The 12,500-nt window shown below is 50.5% G+C and overlaps 1 protein-coding gene across 5 annotated transcripts in view; it reads left to right on the forward strand.

Annotated features, from left to right (window-relative positions):
• spock1 (SPARC (osteonectin), cwcv and kazal like domains proteoglycan 1) overlaps positions 1 to 12,500 on the forward strand; it is a 187,596-nt gene that overhangs the window by 126,208 nt on the left and 48,888 nt on the right. For all 5 annotated transcript variants that reach the window (XM_036548147.1, XM_036548151.1, XM_036548150.1 and 2 more), the window contains 2 exons: positions 4,475 to 4,589; positions 11,963 to 12,095. In XM_036548147.1, coding sequence (XP_036404040.1) covers positions 4,475 to 4,589; positions 11,963 to 12,095 — 248 coding nt within the window. The remainder of the gene's footprint in view (positions 1 to 4,474; positions 4,590 to 11,962; positions 12,096 to 12,500) is intronic.

The raw sequence follows: 12,500 nt of genomic DNA on the forward strand, positions 1-12,500 counted from the left end.
TGTGGAGAAAGCTCCCGCTGTGAGGCGCAGAGAAAAGTTTGCTTTCCTGTGCTCGAACCTGAGACCTCCCTCTGTCTGCATCCTCACATCCTACATGCACGCACACACACACACACACACGCACACACACACACACACTCTTTCTCTCTCAATAATGTCACAGTGAACACACACACACATACACTCACATGTAGCGTGAGGGTCATGGTGGTGGAGCGGCTCAGCATGATGTTACTGTTTGTATTGTCTGAGAATGAATGTCGGAATATTTGCTATATATAGAGTCATGTGCTGCCCATTCACCTGTGAAACCTGAGCTGAAAGATTTCAGCCAGCGTCTGGAGTCTGACAGAAACGCAGCGCTGGTAGGTGCTGCTCAGTGCTGCTGTGTTCAGTGCTGCTGTGCTGCTGTGTTCAGTAATGTTGGCTGTTTTACATGTTTCAGAGAAGAGCACCAGGTCCTCGTTTCCATGTCAATCCAGAGTGCTGCAGCAGCCATTATGGGCTGTTTTCTCTCCCTGTCAAACGGATTTGAATCAGAGGCAGGAAATTGACATCATTTAAAAGGCTGTGTGCTTGTAGTGTTTAACAGACAGCTTCGGCTGTGTGCTGAGCGTTAGAATGTGTGGCAGGGGCTCAGAGCTCATATCACATGTTTGACCAGGAGGAATAATTGGATTTCTCCTCAGTGAGGCACACGAAGGTGACGGCACTCCGCGGGACTGTAAAAGGATTTATTCAGATATTAAACATTCCTCAGACGGGAAGCTCAGCTCCCTGCCAAACGCAAGTCATGCTACAGCATCTGCAGGTCCAGCTGATCACAGTAACAAAACACAAATAAAAATGCCAGGTCATCCACTCGATGTTTGGAAATGATTAGGTTGATGTGGTAATCTGTTAGTTTAGTTCCCCGGGCTGGCTGAGTTCCTGTGATGTTTTAATCTGTGAGGTTTGATGTTCAGGTGTTCGGATACCTGCTGGCGATAAACAGGGTTTCTCTGTACCCCCCTCTCTCCCCTCACAGCGCTGGAGCTCCTGCTCTTCAGAAACTCCATTTCTAAACTCCGAATGAATTCCTTCTCCCATTGACGCGGGGGCAGAGGCCGTACCCACATAAATAAGATACATACAGCCTGCGAGTCAGAGCCGATGGATAGAACTGTGTGTAATTGCTTTTCTGTCTTTCTCCATTTGATAGAACCCGTACAGAACGCTGCCCTGATGTGCCGTTGTGCTATTGTGCTGTGTAGAACAGAGTTTTATTTTTGTTGTTTTGTTTTTTTTTCTGTAGTGCAGCGTGCATAGATGAAAGGCCTGTAAGATGGGTGTGCGCTGGGGTTCTGAGAGGGCAGGTCTCGTACGCGTCTCACACACGCGTCTCTCCTACATCTCTCTTCTGCGTCTCTCTCCTGCATCTCACACACGCGTCTCACACACGTCTCTCTCCTCCATCTCACACACACGTCTCTCTCCTGCATCTCACACACGCGTCTCACACACGCGTCTCTCTCCTGCATCTCACACACGCGTCTCACACACATCTCTCTCCTGCATCTCACACACACGTCTCTCTCCTGCATCTCTCTTCTGCGTCTCACACACGCGTCTCTCTCCTGCATCTCACACACACGTCTCACACACGTCTCACACACGTCTCTCTCCTGCATCTCACACACGCGTCTCACACACATCTCTCTCCTGTATCTCTCTTCTGCGTCTCTCTCCTGCATCTCTCTTCTGCGTCTCACACACGTCTCTCTCCTGCATCTCACACACGTGTCTCTCCTGCATCTCACACACGCGTCTCACACACGTCTCTCTTCTGCATCTCTCTTCTGCGTCTCACACACACGTCTCACACACGTCTCTCTCCTGCATCTCTCTTCTGCGTCTCACACACGCGTCTCACACACGTCTCTCTCCTGCATCTCACACACACGTCTCTCTCCTGCATCTCTCTCCTGCGTCTCACACACGTGTCTCACACACGTCTCTCTCCTGCATCTCACACACACGTCTCACACACATCTCTCTCCTGCATCTCTCTCCTGCCTCTCTCCCGCATCTCACGCTTGTCTCCCGGGTGAGTGGAAGCTGTGTTGCACAGCCGCAGAGGGGTTAACAGCCCTGGAGTTCATTAGCACCGCATGTCGGCTTTGTCACTGGGGTCCCGCCTACATCGCAGGGCATGTGCGGCTTAACGAGCAGCTATTAGTCCCATAATTAGGGCCTGGTGACTTTGTCTTGTGAAGTTATCAAAGCGCACTAATTAGTTTTGCTGCCTTGTGTGGTTCGCTGCGTTTGAAGTTTCCCTTTAATTTTTCCGAGAAAGAATGTGAAATAAGAACGGCTTCCCTTTGATCTCAGATCATTGTAAAACTTGATTTCTGCAGAGGTTTGAACTGAAAGTTCTTTACACCAAGGCCACTCAATCTGATCTGGGATCAGCTGTGCTGGGATGGCATCGGGAAGGGAAGAGCCAAGGGCTTTCATTAATTCATTCACTCATTCATGGATTCACGCGGTGATTGGGAGTGGCAGTCTGTCGCTGCCATGTCCCGGGAGAGGTAAATGAGAGGAGTGTGAGTGGGTGAGGAGAATGAGAGCTGAAATATGACCTGCAGTAACCCCTGTCAGGTGGCGTTTCCCAGAAGCTGCCTGCATGCGCCCATGGGAGGAATATAAATTGGTGTGAAAGGGGTCAGATGAAAGTGAACTCATCTCAGGTGCGCTGTGATCTGTGCTGCTTCTGCCTCTGGCTGCTTCTGTCCTCGACTGGCCCCTGTTCCCAGCCTCAGGGGGTGGGAATGGGAAAGAGCTGCGGCTGATTCATCCGCCCAATCAGCTCATTTTTCACTCGGTAACGGACACATGAGCAACGAGCAGCACTCCTCCCTGCCAGGAGAGGGCACTGTGGGCTCACCCATCAGCTAAGGGCATGGTTGTCAACAGCGGTATGGAAGGCTGACAAAGGTCTAAAACACAGCAGCACAGCACTCCATGCTGTTCCTCGTGGTGTCTCCCCCTGCTCCCTCATCCACCCCCTCTCGGCCCCGCCCCTTCACTCATGCCCCGCCCCCATCCTCCATCCAAATTCCCACATCCCTCATCCTGCTGTATCAGCTCATATCGGTTTGTTTGCTCTGTAGTTTCTGGAATCCTCCTGTCGTTCATGTTTGGCGTCCGATTGGCACAGCACTGTGCTGTGAAGTGTGCTGGGCCGCTGGTGCGTTTTCGGTGCGGCCGCTGTGGGCGCTGGGCCGCTGGTGCGTTTTCGGTGCGGCCGCTGTGGGCGCTGGGGCCACTGGTGCGTTTTCGGTGCGGCCACTGTGGGCGCTGGGGCCGCTGGTGCGTTTTGGATGGGGTCTGTGCAGTGGATGGGGTCTGTGCAGTGGCAGGGGTCTGTGCAGTGGCAGGGGTCTGTGCAGTGGATGGGGTCTGTGCAGTGGCAGGGGTCTGTCTGTTTCTTTCTGTTCCCTCTGTAAGAGGAGGCAGGTGGGGGTGCAGAGGTATGCTTTTGGGGGATGGGGTGGGAGGGAGAGTGATTGGGGGGGAAGGGGGGGTGTGTAGGAGAGGAGGGGGTCCTCTGCTTGCTGAGGACTGGAGACCCCAGACACGCAGCACAAAATCACTCCTTTCAGCTTTTACACAACAACCTCCTGACAAAATAACAAGAAGAACCTCAGGAGTAATAAAGCTCCAAGCTGAGGCTGCAGGGACAGCTACACACAGTTATCACCATCTTTCTTTCTCTCTCTCTTTCCCTTTCCCACTCCCTTCTCTCTCTCTCTCTCTCTCTCTCTCTCATTCTTCTTCTGTCTTTCTCTGTTTCCTTCTCCCTCTCCCTCCCTGTCTTTCTCTCCCTCTCTCATGCTCTCCCTCTCCCTCTTCTCCCTTTCCCTCTTCCCCCTCCCTCTCTCTCTCTTTTTCTCCCTCCCTCCCTCTCCCTCTTCCCCCTTTCCCTCTTCCCCCCCTCTCTCTCTCTCTTTTTCTCCCTCCCTCCCTCTCCCTCTTCCCCCTTTCCCTCTTCCCCCTCTCTCTCTCTCTCTTTTTCTCCCTCCCTCTCTCTCTCTCTCTCCCCCTCTTCCCCCTTTCCCTCATCCCTCCCCCCCCCTCTCTTTTTCCCCACATTGTCTCTGGAGGTGCTGCGAGAAACTGTTTGTGCTTGTAGGAAGTACAGTAATTCATCACAGTGGTGTGTAGCTGGAAATGCACTTAGGACTTTGATAAAGGGTTTGTTTTTCATCTTTGTCTGAATGAAGTGTAAATGTTTTATCAGGGTCTTTTAACTCTGTTAACACTGTTTTGTGCCTGTCCTTCTTCCTCCTACTCTCTCACTGCTGTCCCCCCTGTCAGACCAATGCAGTCTGGCTTTGAGGAAGAGAAAATCAGCCCAATCAAACGTTTGGGTGCCAAACAAGTAGACACTGCACCCCCTCCTCTGTTCACTAATGGCTTCCTGTCTCTTCAGGTCTGGATGCCACCAAAGACCCTTGTCTGAAGGTGCGTTGCCCCGCCCACAAGGTGTGCATCACCCACGACTACCAGACGGCCATCTGCGTCAGCCACCGGCAGCTGCCGCACAGGTAGGGGGCGGGCCTCAGCAGCGAGGGGGGCGGGGCAGACAGTGTGTGTCTGTGGGTCACATGATGCAGATCCCACACTGCTGTAAAGGATCTGAGCAGCACACAGCTCAGCCACAGATACAGCCCTCGTTAACAAAGCAGCAGTTCCAAAGGCCACACATGTATATGAATGTCCGTCTCTGGAAATTTCCCTGCCTGGAAAGATTATTTTCGCACAGCAGTCAGTGAGAGTCCTGGCTGCTCACTGCACCTGCTGCCTGAAGCTCAACTCTGTCTTCAGCACGGGAGCAGTTTTATCACGCAGTTTTGTGTAAAAATTGGCGTTGTGCTCAGGGCCAAACAGTCTGCCTGTGCAGTAGGTGCTGAACTCAGACACTGAAGTTATGTTGTGCAGATTTTGCATTACCATGGTAAAGTGTGTCAAAACCGACAGGAAGGTGTGAAGAGTGACGCGGCTGGCAGGGAGGCAGAGGGTGACGCACTGCCAGGTTCGGTGTGCAGCTGACAGCGTTCAGAGGTTGGATGGACACAGTGAGGTGTGTCAGTTCAGAGATGACACCATGCTGAAGGTAGCTGACATACAGCAGGATTTGATTTGTTCAGTAAACTGGCTGAGATCAGACATTACATGAAAGTCTTGATCATTTAAAATGTCTCAGGAACTTTTTGTGTGACAGTTTACACAGTGAAAAACTGCCAGGATGGATCTGCGTGAGCCTGGCTCTGACACACCCAGTCTGCGGTCAGCCTCCTCACACACCTGTCTCCCCTGCCCAGCATGTACTACAGCCCTGCAGACTGGCCCTTTCACCTCCCTGCAGCCCTGCAGACTGGCCCTTTCACCTCCCTGCAGCCCTGCAGACTGGCCCTTTCACCTCTCTGCAGCCCTGCAGACTGGCCCTTTCACCTCTCTGCAGCCCTGTAGACTGGCCCTTTCACCTCCCTGCAGCCCTGTAGACTGGCCTTTTCGCCTGCATTGCTGTGCATTTGGCTCATACTGTAACAGTGTAGAGGTTGGTTTCAGAACTCGCCTGTAAGGGGCAGATCAGTGCCAGTCAGCTCTCATCTCACTGTTACAGTCTTCACACCCCACATTGACCTGTGCTTGGCAGGCTCTGATTGGCTGAGCACACAGGATTCAGATCAGATTCAGATCCTGTCAGTATGAGTCCCTCAGTGGGTCACCTGTAAGGGTGAGCTGGGTGTGTAGGTGACCCTGGCAGCTGACAGCCCGTGAGAGGTGTCACCTCCTCGTCCCTCCACAGCGGCGTTCTGCACCTGCGAGAGCAGAATTACTGCAGATTACTCCCACGGAGGCCCGGCCTCTCTCTCTCACACACACGCCCAGCGAGACGTTTCTGTGCCACACTCACACCTGCTGCTGCAGGGCTCTGCTCACCCCACCGCAATACCAGGGCTGGCCCCTGCAGATGTGTTTACACACCACGGCCTGAGGGGGGCGCTGTGCATGCAGGCACAGAGAGGCGGGGGGCTGTGGAGATGAGTGTCACGCTGACGGGTCACCTGTGCGAGGCCAGTGAAAGCAGCCAGCTCTGCAGCGGCAGCGCGGGGGTGTGTCTGCCCCCAAATTCAATTTCCCCGAATCCTTTAACCTGCAGCAGAAGCGTCCCCCCTCTGTTATTCAGCAGGGGAGCAGGATGGCTGTGTCTAATGAATGGCTGATTGCTCTCGCCACGCTGTGACAGCCGCCGTCGTTTGCAGGGGAAGGAGCTAAATTCAGCCCTGCCACTTCCAATCTGATAAAGCACAGAGACAGAGCAGGGTGCAACCTACACCGAGCTGTCCCCCCCCCCACCCTCTCCCACCCTCTCCCCCCCTCCCTCACCCTCCCCCCTCACCCCCACCCTCTCCCACCCTCCCCCACCCTCTCCCCCCCTCCCTCACCCTCCCCCCCTCACCTCCACCCTCCCCCCTCACCCCCACCCTCTCCCCCCCTCCCTCACCCTTCCCCCTCACCTCCACCCTCCCCCCTCACCCCCACCCTCTCCCACCCTTCCCCTCCCCTCCCTCACCCTCACCCCCACCCTCCCCCACCCTCTCCCTCCCCTCCCTCACCCCCACCCCCACCACATCCAAATCCAAACTCAGATTCAGTCTCCTTTATGGGCATGACAGGGTCTCTTGTTGCCAAAGCATACAGTGACAGATAAAACACAGAAAAAATGTCACATTTCCAGACATGAGACACAGAGGGATACATTTCAATTTTAAACATAACACACAAATATGAATTTTGAAGTTAACATTAATGAACCAATCATAAACAATGGATGTTTCTCTCCTTTATAACTCAGTTTCCTTCTATAGCTCCCTTCCTCTCTCTCTCTCCCTCTCTCCCTCTCCCCTCTCTCCCCCTCTCCCTCTCTCTCTCTCTCTCCCTCTCTCTCTCTCTCCCCCTCTCTCCCCCTCTCTCCCTCTCTCCCTCTCCCCCTCTCCCCCTCTCTCCCCCTCTCTCCCTCTCCCTCTCTCCCCCTCTCCCCCTCTCCCCCCTCTCTCTCTCTCTCTCTCTCTCTCCCCTTCTCCCCCCTCTCTCCCCCTCTCTCCCTCTCTCCCTCTCTCTCCCTCTCTCCCCTTCTCCCCCTCTCTCCCCCTCTCTCCCTCTCTCCCTCTCTCCCTCTCCCCCTCTCCCCCTCTCTCCCTCTCCCTCTCTCCCCCTCTCCCCCTCTCCCCCTCTCTCCCCCTCTCTCCCTCTCCCTCTCTCCCCCTCTCCCCCTCTCCCTCTCTCCCTCCTTGAGTGCAGAGAATATTATAAATGGAGGCGGTGTTTGTGCTGCTCATGTATGGTACAAAGAGCTGGAGGAATGGAGGGGAAAGTGGGCCAGTGTCTTTCTGCTCTTAATTATGCTAAACAAGTATTGTATAATAGCTGTGGAGTGGCAACAAGTATACATGGATGAATCCAATTACTGAAAACATCATTAGACACCGCTGATTGCAGCTGGCTTCAGGTTGGCCCCTCCCTTCTCCACTCATCCCCACCCACTTCTGCCCGTTATGGGGCTCTGTGCGGAGAGCCACGGGAGTCCTAGCCTCAGTTAACGTGGTGTCCCCATCCCTGCAGCGCGGTGATCATTGTTTCCCATAGCGCCCCCTAGTGTATCAGAGCTGTCCTATCAGAGGCAGAGGGGCTGTGAGAGCTCACCCCTCTGGGCATTTGGGAGGGTGCAGGGGAGCAGTGGCCTCTGAACAGCTGTCAGCAACGGAGGCTCTGACGCCTGCATCTTCACCCGCTCAGGAGAGCAGGGAGTCAGCCTCTTCCCGACTTAAATTTTTTATTTATCTTCTGTGGCAACACAATACATTGTGTTTGTCAGGCCATTAAAGCTGATCTGAATGTGAATTAGAGAGAGCAGAGGTGGGGGCGCAGAGAGGGAGAAAGAGGCTGTGTTTTCCCTCTCTCTGACCTGCGATCCGGGCTCACCGAAGCCGCCGGATTGGGGGGTGAGCTGTGAAGAGCTGTCAGTCAGAGGGCACCCCATACACACCTCCTTTGGATGGGTATTGGGTATGGGTAGTGAGGAGTGTGGACATAAAATCCCACAATGCAACTGAATGACACAGGAGCCCTCTAAAGCAACCTTAAGCCAGAATTTTTCTGTCAAAACTCACTTGGTTCATAAAAGTCACATTCCCGACACTTTGCTGAGGTGTGAGGGAAGGGCAGATGAGCCATTCTCTTCTTCTGTGGCATTTTATGCCTGTGCATGTGATACTGCGACGAATGTGATATTTGTTGTTTGCTGTCTAGCTTCTTGTATACTGACTACACAAAACCATTTAAATTATCTGCCATTGTTTCATGTTTCATGTTTTTCTCTGTTATAAGCCCTGCCCTTTTTGTTTTGCAATGAATTCTGGGATAGGAAATGTGAAGCACTTCCTGAGTATTGTACTGATGTGGATGCAATTTTGGAGACTGTAGTCAGACATCCGGGTACTCTCGTGCATACCACACTATCCACACTACGAGGTGTGAATGTGTTCAATGGCCAAGAATACTTGAAAAGCATCAACATGCTATACGGTATGCTTACAAGTGTGTGATTTGGGAGACAGCCAAGAGTTATCAGTAGGTGACATCACAGTGCCGCCTGCGGAGGTAACATCACAATTCTGCCCCAGGGGGTGACATCACAGTGTCGTCTGCGGAGGTGACATCACAGTGCCGCCTGCGGAGGTGACATCACAGTGCCGCCTGCGGAGGTGACATCACAGTGCCGCCTGCAGAGGTGACATCACAGTGCCGCCTGCGGAGGTGACATCACAATGCTCTTCCAGGGACTGTCTTGCACCTCATGTGTTAATTACATGACAGTGATCAGAGAGTCTATGGAGCTGCTGTGTTGCTTTGTGTATTATACCAAAGGCTCCCCAACTGTTCCAGCAGAGCGAATGGGGCATTGCTCACGAGAAACACCAACATGATTAATAAGAAACGAGTCCCGATCCATAATACTGGTTTCAGGCTTGATGATGAGATGACATGGCAATTGATTGGTTAGAGAGGACCTGCAGGCTTAATAAACCTTCACCAACATAGAAGCTCTTAGAAAGCCATGGCTTGAAGCTGATTGTTTTCGATTGTGCCATGGTGTTGTTTGAGTCTGAAGCCGTTTGCCACAGACATTGGGGAGGAGCTGTAATGGGCTTCTGTGGGCAGTCTTGAGAGCTGGGAGTTATTATAACTTCACACCAATAAAGACAAACACATGGTGTCTGCTCACTGGGGAGGCTGGAATGGTGTCGCCATGGAGATGTGTCCACATATCACAGGAAACCGGGGACACCGTTTGTTAACCCTTTCATTGCCGCATATTAGCGCTTCAGAGCCTGCCAGCATGTGAAGCCTCTGTGATTATGGTCATTTGTGCTTTATCTGTTCTTACTGCACAGGAAGAGTTCATTAATGTAGAAATATTCAAGCACGACTTACTCTTAATCATAGTGAGTACACAGGTAATATAGATAGTAAATGTCTTTTTTTAAAACAATCAAGGGATAAAAACACGCTTCTCGCATTTCTCTTATTTAAGAATTTAATAGGTTTAAGTTTAATAGGTGTGTTAACTTCTGACATGAATATGTACAGGTTGCCGTTGTTCACACCTGATTTAAGTGGGTATATCAATGACTACAATGAGAATTTATCTCCTATTTACCACCTACATGCTGTTAGATTTCTAATTATTAAGTGAAAATTACCACAGATGATTCACAAGTAGAAAGTCTTTTTTCAGTCAGAGCCCCTCATCGATTCCATTTTCATTTATGAACACTGCACTCGTCTCTTCTGATCAGACAGACACAGTATCTTCATAAAAAACATTTTTACCCCTTATAGACTGTGAAAGGTAGCTGTAAATGCCTCTACCACATCTAGCACTGGCCGTGCTGACCGTGTTCTCACTGGGCTGACGGTGGGCCTGTGGAAACACTATAATAACGTTCTAAATGACATCATTAACATTTGCAAATTCAGCTGCGATTTCTGTTGTCTTTTCCTCTGATCCAGTCCGCGCCTCCTGTGGCAGAAATGGCAGATCCTTTAGCATCCCATCAGCCCGTGGTCAGTCCGCAGACTCCCTGCTCCAGGCCTCTGCCGCCGTCTCTCGCTGTGCCATGTGACACACGGCTCCTGTTTGCCCTTTTCTTTTGTTTATGCGTTATTGATTTTCTTGTTCATATCATTGCTGAGTTATTATCCTGTATGCTGGGTCTGAGTGTCTTTCCTCTTATGTTTTCACCCTTGAAGATGTGAATCATTTTTGTGAAAAGTTTAGAGCAATGGATTCTTTTTCTTTTTTATATAAAAAAGAAATGGATTATATACACAGTGTATATCACTTTATTCTTGCCAGGGTTTTCCTGGTTTTCTGGAACATAGAAGTTACCTCATACACTCAGTGATGGATATGGAGAGCAGCACCTCATCAATATGGAGGCATTTCAAAGGGCTTCAAAGGTCAAACGTCTTGTGTAATAAATCACCTGCTCTTTCGCTGGGACTCGGGAGCCTCCTCACCCCTCCTCCATCACAGCCCCTGCGGGTCCTAATGACCCCCCGCCTACCTGCGGAGCGCACTCACCTGTGATGCTCACCTGTCTGCTCATTTCCTCAGGCAGTCTGCCCTTTTTAAATGGAGTTAGAGGCAATATCGGAAACCTGTGAGAGAATTCCTCGCTCACACCAAGTAAATGTGTATAAATTATGTATTCATGATCTATAAATGAAGCACAAATGATGGATGAAGGATTTCCCTCTTTAGAAAGTATGAATATTGGAAAGAGCTCATAGGGATGAGAACATGGAGCAGCTCAGAGGAAATTCCAGCTTCAGACGTGTGTCTTTTCTAACCTCTGTTAGTGCATGTGTGATCAAACCCGCCCAACATTACACATTCAGCTTCACTAAGGATGAGATTGCAGAAAAGATGTCAGCCTTTCTGTCTGCACAGCAAGAACAGAGCCAGAACACGTCCTGATATAACTGGCTCCCAGTCAAGGACAAACACTCCTAGTTGGTAGTGAGTAAAATTAACATGTCATCCACATCAACTGCTGTCTGCTTACTTCATTGTCAATATTTCATAATTTCATTAGCTGCATAACATAGAATCTGCATGCTGTTACCAGTGAAAGTAAAAGGTAAATTGTATAAATGCAGTTTCACTGGCACGCATTTTGGTTTGGTGCTGCTTCACGTGCTGCCTCTCTCTGGAGTCAGCTTTCTGTTTTGCCACGGCAGGGTGATATATAATAATATAGATGTTATTTCTGTTTATTATTTATTTGAGCAGCTTTTCACAAATAAATTACATAATTTACCACCGAGATAAGTAGAAATGATAACCAGCAAATTATCACCCAAATCTAATCAAGAAACAAAAGAATACAATCACAATAATCCTTCATAATCATAACGTAAGTACTGAATAAATTGTGCTGTTTGGGGGCTGCAGGATGTGCCCCTCGGCCCTGTCCTGGGTCCCCTGGGGCTGCGGCTGTAGCTGGGCCAGCACAGCAGTGACGGAGGGAAGATTCAGGGGTGGGGGTGACGGTGGAGGGCGGGGTTATTCTGAATGACATCATATGAGGGCACTGTCCAATCAGGGAGGGAAATGACAACTGCAGCTGACATTTGCGTCTCCTTTGCTGTCTTCCCTCAGTCTCGCCCTCTATCTTTCCCTCTGTTCTTCACTCTCTTCTTTTCTCTCCCTCTTTCTCTCTCTCTCTCTCTCTCTCTGTCTGCCTTTCTCATTTTCTCTTGCTCTCTCTCTCTCTCTCTCTCTGTCTGCCTTTCTCATTTTCTCTTGCTCTCTCTCTCTCTCTCACTTGCTTTGTCTTGTTTGCAGTGTGAAGCCCAGGAGAGGTGGTGTGCCACATAAGCACTGGATGGGCCCAGTGCACCATGGGAAATGCCGACCCTGTCCAGTGATCCACCCCAGCCCAGTGTGTGGTTCAGATGGGCACACATACTCATCCAAGGTGAGTGTGTGTGTAGAATAAAATAGAATAGAATAGACTTTATTGTCATTGCATGGTGGGGGTACAACGAAATTGCGGGTGGTCTGCAACAACAGTGCACTGTGGGACGTTTATATTAACACAATACAAATAAGGCACACGACATTGGGTATAGAAATAATATACAATAAATACAATAAAATACAAATTTAAAAAGAAGACACATTTTAAATAAAGAGAAATATAAAGAAAAACTTGTGCAATAATATGGCCTTTTAAAAACTACTTAAAGTGCACAGTGGAATTGCACAGTTGTATTGAGGTAGAGGGTGGGGGGGTGGTGGGGGGGTGTCAGTGTTTGTTAGCAGTCCGTATGGCCCATGGGGAAGAAGCTGTTGGTTAGTCTGGTGGTGTGAGACTTGATTG

Source organism: Megalops cyprinoides, chromosome 16 (genome assembly GCF_013368585.1).
Source record: "Megalops cyprinoides isolate fMegCyp1 chromosome 16, fMegCyp1.pri, whole genome shotgun sequence".
Lineage (NCBI taxonomy): Eukaryota > Metazoa > Chordata > Actinopteri > Elopiformes > Megalopidae > Megalops > Megalops cyprinoides.